The 26,051-nt window shown below is 35.8% G+C and overlaps 2 protein-coding genes across 3 annotated transcripts in view; one reads left to right on the top strand and one right to left on the bottom strand.

Annotated features, from left to right (window-relative positions):
- The window catches only part of pnx (posterior neuron-specific homeobox), a 2,974-nt gene extending 1,950 nt beyond the window's left edge, over positions 1 to 1,024 (bottom strand). The window contains exon 1 of the mRNA XM_081354120.1: positions 257 to 1,024. Coding sequence (XP_081210246.1) covers positions 257 to 389 — 133 coding nt within the window. The 5' untranslated portion in view covers positions 390 to 1,024. The remainder of the gene's footprint in view (positions 1 to 256) is intronic.
- ash2l (ash2 like, histone lysine methyltransferase complex subunit) lies at positions 200 to 26,051 on the top strand. 2 transcript variants are annotated; one of them, XM_081354097.1, is made up of 18 exons: positions 200 to 416; positions 4,118 to 4,296; positions 4,862 to 4,928; positions 7,420 to 7,565; positions 7,647 to 7,735; positions 10,283 to 10,377; positions 10,467 to 10,562; positions 10,672 to 10,767; positions 16,095 to 16,170; positions 16,250 to 16,285; positions 17,345 to 17,447; positions 18,114 to 18,331; positions 19,100 to 19,267; positions 19,999 to 20,192; positions 20,357 to 20,449; positions 20,531 to 20,629; positions 22,709 to 22,768; positions 25,315 to 26,051. In XM_081354097.1, exons 2-18 carry the CDS (start codon positions 4,250 to 4,252, stop codon positions 25,420 to 25,422), a joined length of 1,791 nt encoding a protein of 596 aa, XP_081210223.1. In that variant the 5' UTR covers positions 200 to 416; positions 4,118 to 4,249; the 3' UTR covers positions 25,423 to 26,051. The 2 variants fall into 2 exon arrangements, with proteins under 2 accessions (XP_081210223.1, XP_081210224.1); XM_081354098.1 differs by lacking the exon at positions 200 to 416 and having other exon boundaries at positions 4,160 to 4,296; positions 16,268 to 16,285.

The following is a 26,051-nucleotide window of genomic DNA, read 5'->3' as shown; positions in this document are numbered from 1 at the left end:
TTCTCTGAACGTTCTAAAAAATAAAAAATAAACCTTGGATGAGGTCCAACTAAAATGTTTCAGAAAAAATAAACACCATACACTGCCCTCTCCTGGAGAATATCCTGAAGGATTTTTCATTTGGAAATTTACAAAATTGGTCGTTACGTAATCACTATTTTCTACAACTACATAAAATGAATGTAATACATTTTTAAACACACTACTTAACTTTTTAAAACGTATTTATTTTCTCATATGAAGGGCTGAAACTCACTTGAGCTTCCCTGCGTCCTGACGTCTCTCTGCGTGTCCTGATGCTTCCCGTTGAATTTGGAGGAATCCAGAATGTCTGCGATGGAAAAGGAGGTTTTTCCCTGCAGTGCAGAATTGCCAGTTCTTTCATGCATCCTGACAGCCAGTTCCAACAGCAGCAAGTAGGCTAAATGTGTCCGTATAACTACAGTACTGTGATATCTGACTATCTCCGCTTATATACACCTCAAACAGACACGTGTAAAATTAACATGTTAAAGGACCTCAGTGTGTTTAAACCAAACCTTTAAACTCCTCCTTTACACACTTTAACATGTGAATGTGTCTCAGTGGGTGACACGTTTCCCTTTGCAATTTATTGCCCTGCATCTGGTTAAAATGTGCCCTTTTCTGAAGAGCCGTGTAGTTTTTTGTATTAGTGCTTGTCGTTATTTGCAATTGTGTGATTTTACGGTGGTCGAGCGCGTGAGAAGCTGTTGTGATGCTAATTAATCGACTAAAGTCTTCCACGAGAAAGGTTCTGAGGTGAGCATGTTTAAATTAAACTAAAATAATAAAATGAGAATAAATTAGATGGGAAAAAAAAGGTAAAATTAAATTAGTGCTGTCGAATCGATTAATCGCATTTAACATAAAAGTTTGTGAATGTCTGTGTGTAGGCTATAGGCCACACACACACACACACACACACACACACACACACACACACACACACACACACACACACACACACACACACACATATGTATATATATATATATGTGTGTGTGTGTGTGTGTGTGTGTGTGTGTGAGTGATTTAATGGCGATTAATCGATTTGACAACACACATATATATATAGTGTATTATATATTTTTTATTAAAACAACTTTAATTTTAAGACATGCCTATATGTTTCATTGAATATTCATATTTAACATTTATTTAAAAATAGAAAGTAAAATATATTTTTCTCTAAATGAAAAAAATAAAAAGGTAATTTTGATATTTTCTACTTTAGCTGCTTTGTACAAAACTTAACAACAATTAAACATCTCAGTACATTGATTGCATAATTGAATGCAAAATGCACGAAGGGACGTGCTCATTAAAAAACAAACACTTTAGAAACGCTTTACACTTTGTGTTTTGAAAAGTTGTATTTATTTTAATTGGCATATTAAGATTATGCATGCAGGAAACAAAGATTGCAGAAGCAGTTTTATGTTGCTCCATCTAATGCAGCTCAAAGTGTGCTCCTCTCCACCTTGATGAGTTGTGTGCACAGTGGGAGCATCCAGACAAAGGCTTTATGATGTTGTAAATAATCCCCAAAGCCTCCAGAGGTGGCCCTCCACGGCAGCTGCCAGGCGCCAACGCCAACTATGCTTCTGGTATTCACTGAGCGAGGCTTAGCCGGCCCACCAGGACAATTAGCAGATGTCACCAGTGTCTCTGACCCTGCCTGACCTGCGTCTTTGTCCGGGCCGCTGAGGATGAGGAGGTGCACCAGCAAGGGTCCTGCAGAAGGAGTGTGCCTGGAGCTTCGCTGCTTTACAGCTCAATTACACACGAGAAGTTCTCTAGTGGTGCTGTTGAAAACAGATTAACCTTATTAACCTACACTTCTTTCTTAGAGTCTTTTGAAGTTGAACACGAATAAATTATTGACCACTGTGTGGGTCAGCTGATACGGATTTTAATTACCAATGTGATGCGATGTCTAGAATTGTATATCTTAAAGTTTTTAAAAAGGCCAAATGTGTGCCATAACTCCCATAAGATTTTGTTTAATTGGAACATTTAAAAAAAAAAATTCAATAATTTTGTCCATGATATCATACATTTGCAATTGTGTGATTTTACAGTGGTCGAGCGCGTAAATAGCTGTTGTGATACTAATTATTTAATATTATTACAATTTAAAAATAACAGTTTTCCATGTAATTATATTGTAAAATGTAATTTATTCCTGTGATCAAAGCTGAATTTTCAGCATCATTACTCCAGTCTTCAGTGTCACATGATCCTTCAGAAATCACTCTAATATGATGATCAAGAAACATTTCTGAAGCATTTCTGCTTCATATTTTTGTTCATATTTTCAAATCGATTAATCGCATTTTACAAAAGATTGTGTTTGTATAATATATGTGTAATATCAATTTTTATTAAATTAGAAACTAACATAAATACACAAATAAATACATGTGTATATATACATACATATATATATATATATATATATATATACATGCATGCATAAATATATATATATATATATATATACATATATATGTGTGTATTTGTGTAAATATATACACATATACACACACACACACACACACACACACATATATATATATATATACACATGTATTTATTTGTGTATTTATGTTAGTTTTTAATTGAATAAAAATTGACAAAACATTTAAATAATTGTAAGAGACATGCTTATTTGTTTCGTTAAATATTTACATTTTACATTCATTTAACAATTAAAAACTAATATATATTTGAAAATAAACATACAAATAATTATCCAGGTTGTTCTGCAATTAAACAAACCTGTTTCTAGATTTCTGTATTACAGACTTGGCACAAAAAATTTGCTTATCTATTTTTTTGTCCATGATATCATGCGATATGATTGTATTTTTGAGTTTGATTTTTACAAAGTGTTGATTCAGAATGAACCCATAAGGGGTCATTCTGTCTGTACGTCACAGATGGCCAACAATACATCAGCGAGATGGACAGAGAAAACAGCATGTAAAGGAACAATCCTCTTTTACATGCCATCAACAAGGCAATTCTCTCTCCGCGGGCGTCTGGCCTCTCTGCGTAACAACAGTCCATCACATAACTGTCCTGCAGTTTCAGAGGAACAAAAGGATGTTTTAGTAGTAATAGATGTTTAAACCGTGTTTTACAGGTTTACGATGGATCTGATGTCCTCTGTGCATTGAAAGAAAGAGACACTTTGATTTGTGGAAATAGTTTGTTTGCATCACGCTCAAGCATCTGTCCATACAGGAAGAAACTAGATGACATTTTTGCTGTTAAACACTTGTTTTAAAATAAATAGGGTTGTTAATCTAAACTACAAAACTTATCTTGATAAAATAATTTAAAAAAATCTTTACAATAAAATAAATAATTAAATAAACTATGAGTAAAGTTTGATGACAAACTTTGATGTTGGCGTGACAAAGCCAGGTCTGAAAGTTTAAAATAACTTTGAACATCTTCAAGTTTTGAAGGTTTTACTCAGAGAAAGTAAAAAAAAAAAAAAAAGTTACTAGCATGATTTAACACACTGCTAACATGTTTTAGCATGTTGCTACCATGATTAGCATGTTGTTAACATGAGTTAACACATTGCTAGCATGTTTTAGCATATTGTTGGTATGTTACTAACATGTTTTAACACATTATGTCATTTTAACATGTTGTTAGCATTATTATCATGTTGCTAGCATGATTTAACACATTGTTAGCATATTTTAGCATTTTGCTTACTTGATATAACACTTTGCTAAGATGACGTAGCATTTTGCTAGCATGAATTAGCAGGTTTTAACACTGCTAACATGAATTATCATGTTGCTAATATTTAAAATGTGTGTTTAAAATAATTAAAAATCTTTACAATACAAAACACAAATAAATAAACCTTGAAGGACAAACAACACATGGCTAAAAAGATAAACAGTATTTTTAAAAGATATAATATAGCTATAATATAATATAATATAATATAATATAATATAATATAATATAATATAATATAATATAATATAATATAATATAATATAATATAATATAATATAATATAATATAATAATTAATGCTACTAATACTATACTACTGCTTTCCACAGTTCCACAGTAAGTCAACAGTTGTCCGACAGATGTCAGTGTGCGCGAGACCACAGGGTGGATCACGGACAGAATGGCAGCGATGAACCCGCTGTGTTATCGCGAGATTTGAATCTCTGGTCGTCATTTGAAAGATGGCTGCTGAGGCGCGATCTGTGACCGAGAGAGACACAGCAGACGGGTGAGAACCAATTAAAACACACTTTATTCAATGAAAACACTGATTATGTGTAATTAAACACATGAACAGATCTATAGTACATCTCTGTGATATTAATATCGCGTTTTAACGCATAAACACCACAGCAACACTCGAGTCAAGTGTTAGAATGAATTGATGGTGTTTTGACGATGTTTCGTCTTATTTATTTGAGATGTGTCCATTGTGATCTTTAATTTGACGTTTATATAATGAACATACTGATAGTTCTTACTGTACATAAACATGATATTACATTATTTACCCTAAAGGTCCTTGCCAAAACAAAATATTCGTTACTCTGACTGAGTTTCATCCTCTGTTGTGATGTGCATGCTATCATTCATTAGAGCGGTATAGTAAATAACTGCTGATGATCAACTGTATAATAAATTATATATAGATGTCAGTGGTGTTGATATAAATGTGTGCTGTGGTGTGTGAATGAGCTCGTGGTTATGATTATGACCCCCTTAAAGAATAAGTTACTGATCAGTTCTGGCAGATGTTTATATCTCATAACTCCTACATGTGTGTGTGTTTGCAGCGATTCTTCATTTGGAGATCTGAACACAAACATGGAGACCGAGTCTTCCAGTGGAAAAGATACAATGGTATTGTGTTTGACACATGAGGAATTGTACTTGAAGTATTTATTAATATTTTGATTTAGCCTTTATTTTTATATTTGTAGTTTTCATTTAAATTTTAGTTTCAGCAATTGATTATTTGCTTTAGTCATTTTTATTTTATATGTCTATAATTTATCTATCTATCTATCTATCTATCTATCTATCTATCTATCTTTAATTAATTTTAATTTTAGTTCTTTAACAAACTTATTTCAGTTGAGCTAGTTTTTTTAAATTGAAGTTTTTCATCTAATTATATATATATATATATATATAGTACCAGTCAAAAGTTTGGAAACATTACTATTTTTAATGTTTTTGAAAGAAGTCTCTCATGCTCATCAAGCCTACAGTTAAAAAAAAAAAACAGTAATATTATGAAATATTATTACAATTTAAAGTAATGGTTCTCTTTTTTTAATATATTTTAAAATGTAATTTATTTTTGTGATGCAAAGCTGAATTTTCATCAGCAAGTACTCCAGTCTTTGGTGTCTTATGATCCTTCAGAAATCATTCTAATATGATGATTTGATACTCAGTTATTATCAATGATGGAAACAGTTGTGCTGTTTAATATATATTTTTTGGAATTCTTTTTTCAGGATTCATTGATGAGTAAAACGTTAACAGCATTTATTCATAAAAACAGCATTTATTCAAAATAAAAACATTTCTAACAATATAAATCGTTAACATCACCTTTTATCAATTTAACGCATCCTTGTTGAATTAAAGTACTAATTTCTTTTAAAAAAAATAGTTATTGTTCCCAAACTTTTGAACGGTAGTGTATATTGTTACAAAAGATTTCTATTCTAAATAAATACAGTTCTTTTTAACTTTTTATTCATCAAATAATCCTGAAAAAAGTATCTCAGGTTATAAAAAAAATATTAAAGGAGAACTCCGGTCAATTTTAACATTGAGCTCATTTTATTGTACATTTGGAGTGCTGTCAATACAGAGAACAACGACAAAAATCTGTGTTGCCTACACCGAGTTATTCTATTTTTAAAATTTGCACCCTGTTGACTTCAATGGGGCAATGTTTAAACCTGCTTTTAGCCTCTTAACATCCTTGATGTGTCATTACAAGTGCACAGCTAATGTGAGTGATTCCTTCAGAGTGATCACGGGTGAATCTGACTGCAGTAGATGTGAAAGATATGTATAAAAATTGTTATTTAAGCCAGCGCAAATACCTGTTTACATCCTGTTTTTCGGTTGAAGTCCAAAGTAGTCGATTGCCGAGTTCACGTGCGTGATCATAGGTAACTAAACCTATGCGCGTGAACTCGGCAATCGACTACTTTGGACTTCAACCGAAAAACAGGATGTAAACACAGGTATTTGCGCTGGCTTAAATAACAATTTTTATACATATCTTTCACATCTACTGCAGTCAGATCCACTCGTGTTCACTCAGAAGGAATCACTCACATTTTCTGTGCACTTGTAATGACACATCAAGGATGTTAAGAGGCTAAAAGCAGGTTTAAACATTGCCCCATTGAAGTCAACAGGGTGCAAATTTTAAAAATAGAATAACTCGGTGTAGGCAACACCGATTTTTGTCGTTGTTCTCTGTATTGACAGCACTCCAAATGTACAATAAAATGAGCTCAATGTTAAAATTGACCGGAGTTCTCCTTTAAGCAGCACAACTGTTTCCAACATTGATCATAAATCATCATATTAGAATGATTTCTGAAGGATCATAAGACACCAAAGACTGGAGCACTTGCTGATGAAAATTCAGCTTTGCATCACAAAAATAAATTACATTTTAAAATATATTAAAAAAGAGAACCATTATTTTAAATTGTAATAATATTTCATAATATTACTGTTTTTTTTTTTTTTTTTTTTTTTTTTTTTTTTTTTTACTGCAGGCTTGATGAGCATAAGAGACTTCTTTCAAAAACATTGAAAATAGTAACGTTTATTTCTGTATATATATATATTATTTCAGCTTTATTTCAATTACTGATTTAAAAAAAAAATAGTTTTCGTTTTATTTAACAATAACACCACTGCTTCTTAATTCTTTTATTGAAATCAATTCCCCATGGATAATTAAGTATAACATTTTGTATATAAAAGTCCTAATACCTCATTGAATATTCTGTGTCACTTGGAAATGTCAATTCACCTTCATTTCTATCGCGCTTTATACAATACAGATTGTTTTAAAGTAGATTTATAGTAATAAAAAGAAAAATGCAAACAGAATTAAATTCAGTTCTGCTGTAAAGCAGCTCTAAAAAGACAATAGTGTCATTATTCAGCTGAAATCAGTTCAGTGTTGATTCATGTTGGTTCAATAACTGTGTAAAGTACATCAGTTTTGAAATGAGTTCAGTTCAGCTATAACCATTACAGAAATCAAATGGCTAAAGAATGCTGTTTCATGGTGACTTTCAAGCGGGTTTTCAGTACAACCTAATATTGTGTGTGTTTGGGTCCTCAGGACACGGCCGGGGACAGTTCAGAGGCGGCGGACACACAGACAGGCTCTGGAGACGATGAGAGCGGCCGTCAGCTGGGGGAAGTGGAGCTGCAGTGTGCGCTTTGCATGAAGTGGTTTACAGCAGACACGTTCAGCATTGACACGGCGTGCGTTGCTCTCTTATTATCTGAGATGGACGGGTGTCCCACATGCATGCACTTACGCTGTCTGTTTTCTCATTCCTGCAGAACTTGCCTGCCGTTCATGACCAATTATGTGTTTCACTGCAACGTGTGTCACCACAGTGGGAACACGTACTTTTTGAGGAAACAAGCAAGTGAGTGGATCTGTTTGATTTGTTGAATTAGTGATCACTGTTGCATTCTGCTGTTTGAACCGTTTCTAGGGATGCACTGATCAGGATCTTTCATGGCTGAATCCAGTTCATATATATATATGAAGAGTTCAGATGCAAAAGCCTCTAAGTGCCATCTGAAATTTTCTTCTAGAATGATAATTTTTATAAAGCTTGTATATTTAAGTTAATTCATTTGTCTTAAATGACAATTAATAGGTAATTTTCATTGCCATTTAAGTGAAATTATTGAACTTAAATATATGAGCTTGATAAAAATGATCATTCTAGAAGAAAATTTCAGATGGCACTTAGAGGCTTTTACATCTGAACTCTTCATATATATATATGTATATATATATATATATATATATATATATACACACACACACACACACACACACACACACACACGCACATACATTCTTTGATTTAGATATCTGCATCTGATCATCACATTACAATTATTCAAATTCTCAGTGTTAAGCTTGATAATATGGTAACATATCACACTGAAGTTGGCTGATTAAAAATTAACATTTATTTAAAATAAAAGTTATTTTTTTGGCAAAATTACATTTCCTTAATAGCCTATACAGAGGCTTTACTCCCTTTAAACTTAAATTGTCAATGTTTCATTACATCACTGTTGGAAAACACTCAGAATAATTTTTTGTACCTTTATAAAGGGCATTTTTTCCATAATTATATTAAATGTATGCTCCATCTTTCATTTCAAATTCTTAAATTTGATCAATATTCAATTAAAATAAGAAGACACTAGGCTGTTACCAATCAAATTAAATAATTTACATTGAAAAATTATAACTGTATTAAATGAGATTATTTTAAATATTTTTGAATATACAAATAAGGAATGTTGAAAAGAATGATACTTTATGAAACTAAACCGCCAGTAGGAGGCGGCAGGCGACCGTCTTAATGAGCGAGTCATTGAGTCATTCATTCAAACGATTCGTTCAGAAGGCTGATTCATTACGAATGAGGCAGTTTATGAATAGGTAATTAAATCTTTGACTCAACCGATTCGTTCGAAACACTGAATCATTCAGTAATGAAACACGGCTGAGTGTTGCTCTGAGATGCGTTACGGTTCTGCTGTGATCTTTGTTTGGAACTATTTTCGCTGCTGAAACAGAACAAAACAGTCATTGCGTCTAAAATGTAAGTGACTTAATTTTAACTATTTGTTTATTGAACTGTTATGAAATCAGTCTCGGTTTCAGTCTTGATGGCATTCAGGAAAACATCACTCTGGTCATGTGTAACCTATATTGTTTCTTAACTATAATATGTTATAAATAACTGCGCGAGCCTAAACAGCGCAACTTTGTTACCGTCAGTAGCCTACATTAGGCAGGCCTATATTAGGCCTATTATCAGCTATAGGCTATCAATCACCACTTACAATAAATTAAATAAAACAGAATAATCCTCGCGTATTCGGTGATTCCCTAGTTATTTTTTATTTTTAGATAAAAAATTATTTTAATTAGGGCATGTGTCCGGATGGGTTACAGTTCTCTCTCACTTTTCCCTTCAAAAAAAGAAAGAAAAAAAAAAACACGTGTCCCGGACAAGCAGTATTGTCGAGTCCTGATATGTTTGCCTCGGTTGGTTTTCCCTGAAGAGAATTACGTTGTTGAAAACTAAAGTAAAAGAGTGACGCACGTTCATTGCGTTTTACCGTGATGAGAGTTCCGTGTCTTTTTTAAACTCAACTCAGTATAATGATTTATGTCATCCACCCTCAATTAATTGGAATGGAATGTTTTTATTACTTGGCCCGCCTGACCCGCGCATTTTTCGCGATCCGCACAGGTCCGTGAGAATGGACACAAACCGCAACAGAACCGTCACGGTGGAAAAAGTTTATCTGACCCTGACTGTCTGTCCGAGTTTTGTCGAGAGCCGGAGGCGGCACAAAATTTGATGGAGGCGGCCGCCTCATAATTCTCTATGCAGGAAAAACCCTGCATATACATATATACATGTATACATACATATAATTTTCTTGTTTTTTGCTGTACACAAAGCAGCGCTGCGCTTATAAACACTACTTTATATGGAGGAAATAGAAAATGCCATCGAAACTATTCTGAAGACAGTCAGTTCCCTTCAGAGACACATTCTTATAAACCCTCACCCCAATTCAATATTTATATTTTTCTTCCTCTATTTCGAGCATCGCGAACTGTCTTCTGGTGTGCCTGTGCTCTCCTTTCCTCTCTGTGTCCCATCGCTGTATAAACAATACTGAAAACAGGATGTTAACACAGCCCAGTTTACAATATTACTTTGTACTTCGGACATTTTGGGAAATAATTGTAATGCAGTTTGTGTCCAAGTCCAGAACAGAGATCGGACACATACAAAAAAAGATGGCTGGTCGACCAGTGCATCTCTAATTGTTACATAGGTAGTGTGCAGTGAAGCACATCAGTATTACATTTTGAACATGTTTTTTTCCCCCATCTTTTTAATTGTGGAATGGTTTTATATCCACAGATCTGAAGGAAATGTGTCTCACCGCTTTGGCAAATCTGACATGGAGGTCCAGAACTCAAGAGGAGCATCCCAAAACAATGTTCTCTAAAGATAAGGTACACTTTCAGCTGAAGTTGACTGATTGTAGTGCCATGTTTTTCATATTGTGCGTTCATTCAGTGGTGTTGTTTGGTTTCTCGTAAAGGACATCATTCCTTTCATTGACAAATACTGGGAGTGTATGACGACCCGTCAGAGGCCGGGCAAACTGACATGGCCAAATAATATTGTCAAGACTATGGTGAGTAATTGAGATGTTTGAGAATTCTCTTGATTCTTAATTTGTCTTAATGTCTGTAATGTGGATTATAGAGTTTTATAAAGGTTGACTTGTGTTGTTTGGACTTAAGATTAAAGAGCGTGATGTTTTCCTGGTGAAAGAACATCCCGACCCCGGCAGCAAAGACCCTGAAGAGGACTATCCCAAATTTGGTTTGCTTGATCAGGTGTGACTCATAACTCTTTTTAAAGTGTTTTCTTACTTTATAGACAGAGTGGTTATTAAACTTATGATCAGTGTTGCTACGCAGTTCAGAAAAGTATGGAATTTGATTTGAGGAATTTCCAGGTCTGAATAACTATGGGGAAAAAGGAAAACCGAATATGGAAAATATTTGTGTTTCACAACTTTTGCCCCCATTTAGTTTTCTAAAATATAAAATTAGGAATTTCTAAAAAATAAATGTATCATTCAATAGCAAAAGTTTAGCAATCGTTGAATACAACTGAATGAATTCAAAGCAAAGGTTTTCATTAAGCTGTGTCCTAACTACACACGACGCGCGATAAGTTCTTTTCCATGTTAATCAGAGTGTTTGTCCTAACCAGCCCCGACGGCGACACGCGACGATTCTATCTTAGAAACGGTTTCTATTTTTCTGCGACGTCGCGCTGGAACAACAAAAACACAAAGTGTGGCGATGAAAATCTCAGGCACTGTTTATGTGCTTTATTTAATGTTAAAAGTGTGTAATGTGACTTTGAACATCATTTAGTGCTCCAGCTTTGTAGCTGTTAAAGCAACAATGGATAATTCACCTCAGATCTTGAAATTAAACAAATGGAAACAAGAACGTTCAAACTGTGAACAAACAAGTGTATTATTTGACAAAGATTGTTTTATAACTCAGCCTATGTATTTTTAATAATGTTTAAATGGTGAAATATTTTTGAATTTGATTATGTAGCACTTTTCTTGCATTTTCTTGTGAGACTCCACCCACACGCTGTTCTGATTGGCTGACTCCGCCCACACACTGTTCTGATTGGTTGTGGGTTTTGATTGATTTGACACATCTCGCAGTCGCGTCGCGTCTAGTGTGGATAGACAAATTATTTGTCGCTGGAATCTTATGGCATTGCATCTGGTTAGGACACGGTATTATGCAAATCTGTTTGTCTTTAACATAAGCAAGTCTCTTTTGAACTTCACTAAATGAATGCGCATGTGCTACTCAAACCAGAAACCGATAAAGGGGCAAACGATCATCTAAATCAGACTGTACTTTGCTGTTTGGTGATCTTGCAACATCAAACCACATTTACATGAGCAAACCGATGTCTCAGAGGTAAATTTAAGCAATTAATAAAGCGTTTTAGGTTCTTCATCATTTAAGTGCATGCTATCACTTTACACATACAAAAAAATAATGCTGTATGAACCATTTATGTTAAATATGGTCTGTAATTGTACAGGTAGGTTTAAAAATTTGAATTTTACATCTATTTTAGACAGACGTAAAAACTTAATTATCTTGGAAACAGGAGCCAAGTTTTTTTATTTGTCAAATTTGAATTCAACACATCAATATACATAACAAAAATAGTACATTTTATCTCTGAAACAGATGGCTACCAAGAAATTGTAGACCAGTGTTATGAATGAAGGGGATGCATTGCATTGCATTGTGGGATACAGTATTTGGGGGGGCAAAAAAAAAACGGATTTCATACAGAATGCATATTGTATACTAACATACCCAGTTTTCCGATTTAAAGGCACAATATGTAACTTTTTTGCTTTAAAAATAGCAAAAATCACTATATCTATGTTATATATTTTTTTTTAATTCGAGTATAATTTGTAATTTAATTCGAGAAATGTCCCGTTTCTTCATTTCCGTTTTGTCGCCGCCAATGCCGTCATATCCGCGTTGTCCCTGGTTTCCGCTCGTACTGCCATGGCAACCAGAGCTATGAATCAGAGCCGTCTGATAGTAACCAAAGCGACAGACGTGGACAACTTTGTAGTTCGCAATGTCTATTTGCACGCTGTTGTTGTTTCGTTCAAACATTATGGACCATGGCAAGCAGACTTTGGATAAAAAAAGGAGAACTAAAACGAGAATCAATATCAGCGCGGTGTTTTCGAGATGCCGAGAGCTCCCATAGACAGTATATAAACGAGAGCTCCACGTCCGAGACTTCGACCGCTCCTACATGTACTTTATTAACCCCTTAACGGTCACCGTACCGTATACGGCACGCCTAACTTTACTTCCCTATATTACTATTTAATCCTAATCTAATTATGACAAACTATATATCGTTGGAAAGTTCTAAGACTCCTAAATAGATATTTAGGACTGTTTTTTTGTTATAAATTATGTAGGAACTAGGGCTGTCAACTTTAGTCGTTTAGTCGACCAATCGGTCGATGCCGTCTTGGTCGACTGACATTCTCATTGGTCGACCAGTTGCATAATTTTTTTTTTTTTTTTTTTTTTTTTTTCACCAGTAAAGAAATTTTCATTGATTTACTCCTTGATATTTATTCCTTTATAAGCAGTTATATATTACTGTGTTCTAAATATAATTAGCCTATGTTCTATCCCCAACTTTAAATGCTTTAATTTAGGCTATTTTGTAACAGCGCCACAGTTAGCGCATCACGTAGAACACTCGGGAACCGCACCTGTGGCTGCACTGCTGCTTCGCGCTCAGTAACGAATATAGGTAGTTTTGCTGTATTCATTCAGTTAGAACCAGTGCTTAATTTGTAAACTGGGAGGTCCCGGAGCGCAAAGGGAAGGGTGGATCCGGCGACTCAAAACGGGGTTGGAGGTAACGGAACAAATAAGGAATAATTGACGACAGGCCGTTGAATTATTAGAAAAATAATGCACACCCGAGGTGGTAATGCGGTCGCGACGCGAAGCGGAGTTATTAAATTGTTTAAATTATTTAATTGAACAAGCGCAACATTCAGCATTCAATCAAATATTTTAAAAGATGTAGGCTATTATTAATAATAATGTTATTTCGACATAATATGTGTGCGTGCAACAAGCTAGATGTGAATTTGTAAATCCGGTGACGAGTGCATTGATTTTTATTAATAAACTAGTGTTTTCTGTCGGCTGCAAATATGAAGTTGACGATCGCCTTCTCCGTAGTGAACGAGCCTACAGAGAGAAATGCACATAGTGAATCATAATCAGCCTATTTCTTTTTTAATTATTTTGTTTAAAGACATTTCAAGCTTTGTGTATTTGATGTATTTCTCATGTCTGTGTGAGGCATACACTTAGTTTCGTTAAGTTAGGATGATATGCGCTCCAGTTAACGTGAATGTGACCGCGCGGGCGCCCGATTTTGTCTGTTATACCGTATTTGCTTCTTATTTATTACAAAACAAAACGAACAACCTATAGGCCTTCCTTCTATACAGCCTATTATTAGGATTGTTTTTTAGGCTATTTGGGTTTTTTGTGTGTTTGTTTTAAAACGCCTAGATCGGCTGGATAAAAGTTAACCCATTTGAAAGTAAAGAAGAATATACAGCCTGTATAAACGAGAGCTTTTGTTAGGATTTTTCATTATTTGGCAGTTTTAGCAGTTATATTTTTTGTAGCGTGTGGTGTGGTCAGGTGCGCGATTGTGACTGTCACTATAGACCTAGGACAGAGCTCCTCACTTTGCAGTTAAAAAAATCACTTAATTTTCAAAGAATTGTAGGCCTGTTATTATTATTATGGTTTTATGTATTATTGTTTGTTTTTTTTTCCCGTTGTTTTATAAATGCTCTATGACAATTGTTTAATAAATGTTCAATCAAAATGCAAAACATCGCGTTTTTTTTTTTGTTTTTTTTTTTTTTAGTCGACTAATCGTTGCGCAGGACCTGACTTTGGTCGACTAAGCATTTCTTTGGTTGACTACAGCCCTAGTAGGAACATAAATAGATGAATTTATGACAAGAGTGCACCTCAAAAAATCTACGTAATAACAGGAGTTCTGACCTTCGTCACAAAAAGTTGACGCACACACTTTTAATAATTGATATGTTGGTTTTTATGCTAAAATTTCATTAGAAAATATATAATCTAGTATTTGTCAATAAAAAAATATAAAATAATATCTTCTAAAAAGTATAATATATATATTATCCTCTAAAATATTGTATTATATTTTTTTATCGCTTTTTTATTATATTACATATTTTATTAGTTATCATAAATAAGGTATCATTTGAAAGCTTATGATCTCAGAATTCATCCTGTGAAAACTGTTTTGAAATTGGACATTGTGTTACCATAGAAACGGTACTCTAAATTATTTTATCAGGCTCCTCCCCTTTTGGGCATCCTTATGTTTCATAATTTATGATCAGAATATTTTCTAATCTTGACAAAACACATATTGTCAGAAAGGTCTGAGTCTCAAGATTCCATATTTTGTGACAGAAGTGATATTTGGTCAGGAATTTATTAATTTATTATGGTAGAATGCATACAGTAAAATTCAATGGAATTCAATGACACCCGGTGGCTATTTTTGGTAATACGCCTAAACAAAATCTCATGGGAACTTCATTTTTTGTGATATCAACTTCAAATTTGGAACACAACTTGGTTAGATATTTGGCTTTGATTTTATAGTAATTTTTTTGTAAAACATATTTTGTAAAATATATATTTTATATAAAATAAAAATATTAAATAAATTATATTTGATTTAATGTAAATTTAAACTTCCATAACTTTTTCATACTTTAATTTTTTGAAGTGCTTTCACTTCAGCAATAATCTGCTATTTTTTACCTTTAATACAAGACCAAACTTAGGTCTATACTCCAAAGCATTCTTGAATTACAACCATTTAAGCTTGAATAGTGCATTTTAATGTCCATTCTCAAAAAGGGGGGTGACAGCTAAGGGGTTAAACAGGTGAGCACATTTACATAAAACTAATCAATGTTTTATAGTTCAACAATGATAAAATGTTACAATATGATCTGTATGTTATTCTGATGTTGATCTAGCTTACTGCTAGTCTCATACAGACAAACTAACACATACATTTCAACACATTTAAATGCAGTTTAGTGTGCTAGTGTATTGTTAGACCAAGTGAAACAGCGCTGCGTTACCTCACAAGTTTAATTTGTCTAATAAACTGACCTGTGAGTAGTAATTCTGCGTGTAGTTCGGTAGAATGAAATGTCCATATTCCTTTTATATCCGCGGGACTGGGTGCTAGAGTTTGGAGCTGATAGCTGTCTCTTAGCAATCCCGAACTGCTTCATATCACAGTCATGATAAAAGCATCGATGTATTCACTCATCCATAAACATTATTAGATCGGTCGGCTTGACGTTGACGACAAGATCCATAATTCTTAGCAAATGTTGCGTCATCAATCTACGCCTTTGTTATTGTAAATAGGTTAGCGACCCCTAGTGGCGAAAAATGCCATACTGTACGTTTAACTAATCTTAAAACTACTTTAATAATTTGAGTTTGTTATATGTTCTGTATTTGGTTTTATTCAGGATCTGGGCAATATTGGGCCGTCGTATGACAACCAGAAGCAGGTGACAACCATCACAGGCGCTGGAGGGTTGAACGGTAAGACAGAATGCTCTAAGCTCTAGAAATTGTTAAAGTTGCATATTTAATTCTGAATGCTGAGGGAGTTCCTTTAAAGCTGTGCGTTGTATTCCAGGTGGATCAAGTTTTTCAGGTGAATATGGATCGTTTTTGGTGTGGCTTTTGAAATCGGAGGCTGGTGTTTGGTTTGGTGCTCCTGTAACTTCCCCTCGCTTTGCATTGATCTTTTCCCTCTTGATTGACTTGCTTGCTCCTTTTGGCCACGTCTCCTCAATCTGCAGCCTGATGTCGGCACTATTCATGTTTCTGTGTGCTTGTGCCCCCTCTCTTCCCTATTAGACAACGAAAATCTAACCGTCATGTCTTTTGGCACATATCAATGGACTGTCACTGAAACATATTGCTTTCACACTTTATCGTTGTGTTTGTCAAACGCTGACCATTAGATTGAACTCAATCCCTGATCAACACTCAGCTGGGCTGCTCTGTTTGTAAACTGCTGCAAGCATTTAGGTTTGGGCTTTAAAGGTGCTGTATGTAAGTTTTTCACTGTATTAATGCATAAAAATACCATATGTTTGCAGATATTTAGGAAACATGCTGAGTTCACATGCTGGTTTCTCTGGAAAACACTTCCACAGCCAGTTATTTTACTTTGAAATGTCTGTTCCGTGTTGGAATGTCTGTTTTGGTTTTGGTCTGTGGGAAATTGCACGTTGCCAATTTACCCAAAAGTATTTCACCAGTCGCCACCACAGGTTGCCAGTTGGTGGAAAACACAGCATTTTGCAGTCATGGAAGCCAGCGAACAAACTGGGTCCCAGTTTCTGGGTCCCAGAACAAACCCATCTAAAAATCTCTGCATATTAAAACGCGATAAACTCATCATAAATCAATAAATCAACTCGGCAACTAGTGTGTAAGTCTCCTCGCCTTCCATTGTCAGTTGCGCTCGTTCCTGTTGCGTGTTTCCAATCTGGCAACCCGCGTGAGCGTCGATTCTGAGCAGGAGGGGGCGGGGGAAACAACTCTCTCCAATATTTTGAATTTGGACCCATTTCAACCGCTAGCTGTCAATCTCACATACTGCACCTTTAAGTTAGCTTTGGATGATCAGAGCATGTGAATCAGGCTGAGGTTGATTCTGCATCATCAGTTTTTGAATCGAGACTCTGGTATGGATCTGTCACAGGTGGGCTTCCTCCAGCGGCCACAGGAAAAGGCAGAGGAGCCAAACGCAAACAACAGCAGCAACAAGACGGTGCCGCAGCTGGAACGGCCAAGAGAACCCGCAGGTACGACAGCAAGCACATCTTAAAGGATTAGTTCACTTCAGAATTAAAATTTCCTGATAATTTACTCACCTCAGTGTCATCCAAGATGTTCATGTCTTTCTTTCTTCAGTCGAAAAGAAATTAAGGTTGAGGAAAACATTCCAGGATTTTTCTCCATTTAGGGGACTTTAATGTGTTGAAGGTCCAAATTGCAGTTTCAGTGCAGCTTCAAAGGCTCTACACGATCCCAGACGAGGAATAAGTGTCTTATCTAGCCAAAGCATTGCTCATTTTCTAAAAAAAAATAAACATTTATTTACTTTTTAACCACAAATGCTTGTCTTGCACGTCCACGACTTCACGCATTACGTAATCACGCTGAAAAGGTCAGGCGGTAACCTAGAGCCCTTTTCAAGCTGCACTGAAACTGCAATTTGGACCTTCAACCCGTTGATAACCGCTGAAGTCCTCTATATGGAGAAAAATCCTGGAATTTTTCCCTCAAAAACCTTAATTTCTTTTCGACTGAAGAAAGAAAGACATGAACATCTTGGATGACGTGGGGGTGAGTAAATTATCAGGAAATTTTAATTCTGAAGTGAACTAATCCTTTAAAGTCGACATCTTGACATCTGTTTTGTAAATGCAAATAAATCCTGATCGGAGCAAAACATTACTCTGTTTTAGTGACCCGCTGTTCTCAGCGCAGCGCCTGCCACCTCATGGTTACCCTCTTGAGCACCCCTTCAACAAGGACGGGTATCGCTACATCCTAGCCGAGCCGGATCCTCACGCTCCTGACCCGGAGAAACTGGAGCTGGACTGCTGGGCCGGGAAGCCCATCCCTGGAGACCTGTACCGCGCGTGTCTGTATGAGCGAGTGCTGCTGGCGCTGCACGACAGAGGTACACGTGACATCCAGGGCTGCGTTTCCCAAAAACATCGTTAGCCAACTATGTTCGCAAGTTCCGATCTTTATCAGCATAGTTCCACGAGTCGGTGTTTCCCGAAGCCATAGTTCCAACGAACATTGGCAAACAGCATCACAAACTTGTGTGTTTGGAACGACAGCTCTCCACCTGTGGTTAGAAGCCGCGTTTCGGTAACACTTTATAATAACGTTCAGTTGTAAGCCATTTATAAGTGGTTAGTTAATGATGAACTAATCATTTACAAAACATGAATATGCGTTTCATAAATGTTTAATACATTTTTTTGTATGTTTTGCTCACATCAGGTGCACAGTGGTTAAAGACTCCATGTGTTTCAGAGAAGAGAGAGAAGATTTAAAGCACCATTTTTAAAGAGTGTGTGCAAACGTGCTCTACTATGTAAGAACGAGCCAATGATTGAATCTGGAAATAAAGCAAAATAACTGAGAAAAATTAGAAATAGTCCTCAGATGCCATGTCTGTAATTTATATCAAAACATTAGCGTTAATTGGATCTCAAACAGAACTACTAAAAGTAGTTATTACTCCACCACGTGTGTGACGTCATAAACCAACATGGTTTCGGGAAACAGTCGTGACTAGCTAGTTGATTTCTTCATCTAAATCATTACAATAGTAGTGAAGCAGTGAGTTGCGTCGTTGTACGGGAAACACACCCCAGAACAGCCAATCAAAATAAAGCTTGTGCATGGTGGTTTACTATCTTTTTGACTGTTTCAGCTCCACAGCTAAAGATTTCAGATGACCGCTTGACGGTGACCGGAGAGAAGGGCTACTCGATGGTCCGAGCGTCACATGGGGTCAGAAAGGGCTCGTGGTATTTTGAGGTCACTGTGGACGAGATGCCTCCGGACACTGCGGCTCGGCTGGGCTGGTCGCAGCCTTTAGGTCTGTCCTGTAACAGCGCTTTTCAGCCTAACAGTTACAGAAGCTTTGTGAAAAAATAAATTCAGTTTTTTTATCTTGTAAAATGCAATTAAATGCAAGCATGCAAAACGTCCAAAAAATATTTAGATATGTGCTGAATGTGAGAGGTACACTACTGGTCAAAAGTTTGGAATAATTTATTTGATCAAACAAAGTAAAAACCGTAATATTGTGAAATCTTATTACAATTCAAAATAATATATTGAATATATAGTAAAATGTAATTTATTCCTGTGATCAAAGCTGAATTTTCAGCATCATTACTCCAGTCTTCAGTGTCACATGATCCTTCAGAAATCATTCTAATATGATAATTTGCTAATATGATTCAGATTTGCATTAAATAAATGTAAGCTGTTTATAAAGTTTTTTTTTTTTTTTTAATAATAAATGTACTTGCTTTTCATTTCACTTCTGTACCATTAAATTTAAATAATTTGTTGTGGAGTTAAGGGAACTATTTTAGATGTTATTTATGTGTGTGTGTGTGTGTGTGTGTGTGTGTGTGTGTGTTTTTTTTCTCTCTCTCTCTCTCTCTCTCTCTCTCTCTCTCTCTCTCTCTCTCTCTCTCTCTCTCTCTCTCTCTCTCTCTCTCTCTCTCTCTCAACAATGCAATTTTGACTTGGTGCGACTTATACTGCAATATACTCCTCTGTGTATTTACAGTGTTCATCATATGTCTTTTATCCCAGGAAACCTTCAAGCTCCTCTGGGTTATGATAAGTTCAGCTACTCGTGGCGCAGTAAGAAAGGAACACGCTTCCATCAGTCCATCGGAAAGCATTACTCTAACGGCTACGGGCAGGGAGACATCTTGGGCTTTTTCATCCAGCTTCCAGACGAGACCGAAACCGCCAAGGCTCTGCCTGACACGTACAAGGACAAGGTATGAACAAACTCAATAGTTTGTTCTTTTACTACTTTTTTAAAAACATTCTGGTATGATTTTTACTTTTAGTTCATGTCATCTATGTGCTAGCGCTCTCCTGAAGTCTAAAATGAATTCTCTAATGTCATCTTAAGTGATAATATTGTTGATTCTCCTCAAAGGCGCTGATCAAATTCAAAAGCTACTTGTACTTTGAAGAGAAAGATTACGTGGACAAGGCCGAGAAGAATTTAAAACCCACCAGTATCAGCCGAGTGAGTGTTTCATTGCATTGCATTGATGCATTCAAAATATTGCATTGCATCATCACTGATGTCTCATGTTTTTGTTTTTAGATGATGTTTTTCAAGAACGGAGCGAATCAAGGTGTGGCCTATGAGAATCTGTTTGAGGGGATGTACTACCCCGCCATATCCCTCTACAAGAGCTGCACGGTATGGCCGTTTACACAACACCGTTTTCAACTAAAAATTTAAAACTTTTTATTAGGGCTGGGGGAATTAACACGTTAATCTTTGCGATTAATTTGAGATGTTTAACGCGTTAAAAAAAATAACGCTATTTTCTATGCCGTCCCGCCCCTCCGTGTTCGGCGATCAGGTTTCATTCTCATGCAGCTTTCACGAGCGGGTCTTTTCCGTTCCGTGTGTGCGCCGCGCTCTCCGTTCCGTGTGTTTGTGTGTGTGTGGGCGCACTGCTGCGCTCTCTGCTCAATGTTACACTCCGTGTTTGCGCTGCGCGTTCTGCTCTGTCGTTAACGGCCCAAACGCTCCAATCATGTACCGATCACGCACTGGAAAAGCAAAGTCCGCTCAAATAACGTGAAATTTCAATAGCCCTACTGAGCTGGTATAGTCATGCTGGGCAACAATGGTAAAATGACCTGCTCTGATCACATGCTCTGGTAATAATAGCTTTGTAGGACTAGGAATTCCTTTGTAGGAATTAGTAAAAAAAAAAAAAAAAAACTGTTAAATTGATTTATGTTGATTGATTATTGAAAAAGAATAATATATTGATATATTGATGTTTAATATTATTTGAATATAGGGCTATTTTCTGTTCCTTTTTTTTCCTGTGTTGTTTAATTTAATATGGTGATTCTACGTTTAAATATTGATGATTACTGGCTTGGGGGAAATGCAATTAATTGCAATTAATTACAGCAAATTGTGCAATTAATTCATTTTTTTTAATCGATCCCAGCCCTACTTTTTATGCTTTTTGGTCTTTTGTTTACACTACAATGGCATTTTGGGGTCCTGAAAATGCAAACTTTTGAAAAAGGTTTCTAAGTGCACGTTTTTGAAAACGATCAAGTTTTCATCTCCGCCTACAAAAAGTCTTCCGTTTTATAACGTTTTATGACGTCATGCGTATTACGTGCTCAGTCTATAGGCATATATGAGTACTTGACAACCAAAACGACAATGGACTACAGACTACGCGACTGTTTGTGCTGCTCAAGACACTGAATATATTAACTCTTCTCCAGCAAAATGTAGATTTACCACATCAATACCACTACTACAACCAGCAGAGACGCATCATTTACCTTTATCATGATTGTTTGTAGAAAAATGCTCATGTGCGCTGCTGTGTAGTATTTCTTACATCGCCAGCTACTGGCCTGGCATGCATAATACAGCGTTTTCAGTCGTTTTCGCAGGTCCGGGTGAACGGGGATCGTTTTGACAACTTAGTAGTCTTGTTGTCTTCCAAAAGTACCCTAGTAAAGTCAGATTTTCCCTTTTGTGGGAGTAAATCAAGACAAAAAAATTATTTAAACAGATTTTCTTTGTTAATATGCAGCAGGAAAGAAGCTCTTTGATTTACTTTGTACATGTTATAACTTTCATCGTATTGTGGATCTTGCTTTTGATTGTGCGCAACCACAAGTTTGGGGTCGAAAAGATTTTAAAAGTCTCTTCTGCTCTCAAAGGCTGCATTTATTTGATAAAAAATACAGTTAAAACAGTAATATATGGAAATATTACACATCTATGAGACATACTTATTCAGTCGCGTCTTGTTTCTGTTGTAGTTACAGGACATCACATTTGGAAAATGATAATTTCTACAAATATGCTACCCAAAGTAGGACCTGATGAGCTTTAGCACTCTCTCCCAGTTGGCTACAGTTATATTTCCAGTCAGAGAAACAGAGGAAGCTCCTGAAAAAAAAGTGGCTTTATTTTATGATAGTCCGAATAAAGAGAAACGCGACTGGCCCTGTCACGCACTAGCATGCACTAGCAAGTGCTAGTTTTTTTTGGCCCAACAATGGAAACTTTGCTAATGTGAAGTTTCCTTCAGTCCGGCTAAGCTAGATATCTTTGACCCCCTGCTTTAAAGTGTGTATCAAAAAACTATCTTTAGTTACTCTGTATATACTCTAGATGGTGCTGTATGAATGATGTGGAGATGATGCAATTGAAAGGAGCGTGTCGCACATCTATGAACCAAAACCAATGAGCCCATATACAATTGTTAATGCTGTTTCCTCCCTCCAGGTGTCTGTTAATTTCGGACCACACTTTAAATACCCACCAAAAGACATCACATTTCAGCCAGTAAGTATGAAATCACACTTGAAAACTTTTCCTATTAGTACTGATATATTCCTATGGGTAATTTCCAAAATAAAGGCATATTTCTACTAGGGTTGTTATTAGGGCTGGGTAAAAAATATCGATTTCTCGATTTTTAATCGATTCTCATTTTTACGAACCTATATCGATTCTTAAATCCCAAGATTCGATTAGTCATCCTGTTTTCAGTTGATGAATGAATGGAACATTGTAGCGCATCCCATCCAATAAATCTTAAAAGGTGGAGTACAACTTATCGAAATTCATATCATGTGACATGGAATCAGTGTTTCAACCGTGGAAACATTGTCATGTAACGTCACATTTACTTTAGAAAAACCATATCCAGTGACCATAAACTCGTTAGTCAGCTAGAAAAATGAACTGTTGAGAGGAGCATTTTGCTAAGTATATGCACCATATTCATTATAATTTTTAATATTCTTCAATATTTAAAGCATGTTTGAATACATCTGGCAGGTTTTTATGACAGCCACCATTTAAATGTTTATATTTCATATAACTTTCTTATAAAAATAAATAAGTGTAATTTAAGTGTTTGTAAACAAATCAGTTAATTTTTACCTTCAATATTATAGTAGGCTAATGAAGCCTATAGACTGACTCCCATAGTTTACAGCATTAGTTTTCCTAGATTTGTTTTCCTTGAGAAAATTTGCCATGTTTTGTACCTGATATCCAAAATAATCAATATTGAATCGAATCGAATTGCAAGCTTGTGAATCGAAATCGGATCGAATTGTGAAATTTGTGTCAATACCCAGCCCTAATTGTTATAGATTATATTTTGTTTACAGCCCGTTAAATAATTGCAATACCAAAATGATGGTTCGTTTTAAACTGAGACTGATTCATTGTATGATTGAAAGCAGGTGGACTTCGCACTACACCTTATTATTAACGGCTTTGGCCCTTTCATTCTAGCGAAGACATTAATACTGCGGATGACGTATCATTAATCATAGAATGACATTCTAGGGAAGCGTGTGCTTCAGGGTTCCCACACTCTTTGAAAAACTACTTAAATTTCAGACACATGGATTCAAGGACTGGAAAGAATGGGAAAACAAACACTGGTCCTTGAAAGTGCTTGAATTAAACAATAACTGCATTTTGTAAGAGTTGCATTGTGCTATTACAAATAATTGGTTGTTATGTGCTGACTAAGCCAGATCAAAACAGCATTACTGAATGGGGGGGAAACTGGAAAAACCTGATTTAAAAAAAAGAGGTGTTAGTGGATGGATCATGATCACGCACATGATGAGCGCATGAAGCGTGGAGATATTTAAAGGTATAGTTCGGCCAAAAATGATATTAAACCCATGATTTACTCACCCTCAAGCCGTTCGAGATGCATATGTCAATCATTTTTCAGACGGACACATTTTCAGTTATTTTAGAAAATGTCTTAGATCTTTCAGTGGTTATAATGTCAAGTAATGGGGTCCACTCCTTCAAGTCCCAAAAATGTGCATGCATCCTTCACAAAAGTAATCCATCCGGCTCCAGGGGGATAAACGAAGGCCTTCTGAGGGTAATCCGTGCGGTTTTGTCGTAAAAATATACATATTTAAAACTTTATAAATGAAAATAACTGGCTTCCGGCAACGGTCGACGCACGTTCACGGGAGATGGATGCCGGCGTATATTTTTACGACAAAACCGCACGGATTGCCCTCAGAAGGCCTTGTGAAAGCCGGATGGATTACTTTTGTGAAGGATGCATGCACATTTTTTGGACTTGAAGGAGTGGACCCCATAACTTGACATTATAACCACTGAAAGATCTAAGACATTTTCTAAAATAACTGAAAATGTGTTCATCTGAAAAATGATTGACATATGCATCTCGAACGGCTTGAGGGTGAGTAAATCATGGGTTTAATATCATTTTTGGCCGAACTATCCCTTAAACTCGCTCAATATCAGGGATGTGCAAATTCAATTATGCTTGAGCTACATGAAAATTACTTCCAATGACAATTTCAAAAAAACTTTTCTATTGTAATATATTTTTAAATGTAATATATTCCTGTGATAAATTTTCAGCATCAGTACTCCAGTCTTCAGTGTCACATGATCCTTCAGAAATCTCTCTTTACTTTGCAATAATGTTAATGACTGATCATATTGAAGAGCATCACCCTTTATGTGCCATTTCAGTGCATGTACATAAATCAATCAATCAAAATAACACTTTATTTTACAGTGTCCATGTACTTACCATAGTAATAACAGTAAATTATGCATAATTACATGCAACTAACTCTCAATCAAATCCTAACCCTATGGTAAGTGCATGTTGTTAATTCATTTTACTCAGTATTTAAATGTATAATTACACTGTAACAATGACACCTTAAAATAAAGTGTAAGCAATATTTCTTTAGCTATAATGCCCAGTATTAAATTCTGCTTTACATACAGTTAAAGTACAATGATCTGCAATGTTGTCTTTCACTGTTTTCATGGTGTTGATTTGATGTTTTGTCGTGAATCCTCAGATGAGTGACATGGGTTGGGGTGCAGTCATTGAACACACGCTGGCAGACATGCTGTACCACGTGGAGACGGACGTAGACGGCCGGCGGAGCCCACCGTGGGAAGGTTGAAGACCGACACTGTCTGAGAACACAGACTGACTGATATGGATGCCATATTCATTACCCATGTGTCTGAAAACTATCCCTTCATGCTTTTCATGGACCATTCAATGTCGAATATATTTGATTAAATCATCTGTTTTGTATCGGTTGTACCCGTCCCTTGTTTTTCATGCAGGATTGAGAGGGTTTTTCTCAGAAATCAACGTGCATGTCTCATATTTCAGTTTTCTTATTATGAAATATCATAGTGCAGAGTCCAGAGTATGATGTTGATAGAAGAATCCAGTTAGATTATGATGTATTTGGGGTGGAGTGTCTTTTATGCAAGTTAACGTTTCGTTACATTTCCTCATACTGCAGATTTTCTTGGTATCAGTCATCCGATTTCACTTCCTTCATACAGCATCCTTATAGTGGTGTTTTTACCCCTAAAGCACATTAACCTGTTAAAGGCAGACGTTCAGTTGTGTGTGTCTGACCTGAGAGTGTTCTCAGAGTTTCCATTCATGTTTTTTTTTATCTGTTGTTAATTTGTTGATTGGTTTGTAGTCACTCAGATAGGTGTAAAATATCTTTTTTGTAAACCATGTTTTATACACAAACTTGTTTTAATAAAGTTACTCTAAAGACTTTAA

Source organism: Scardinius erythrophthalmus (genome assembly GCF_964197995.2).
Source record: "Scardinius erythrophthalmus genome assembly, chromosome: 23".
Classification (NCBI taxonomy): Eukaryota; Metazoa; Chordata; class Actinopteri; order Cypriniformes; family Leuciscidae; genus Scardinius; species Scardinius erythrophthalmus.
The sequence above is the reverse complement of the archived record's forward strand: the minus strand, read 5'-3'. Positions and strand labels throughout refer to the sequence as shown.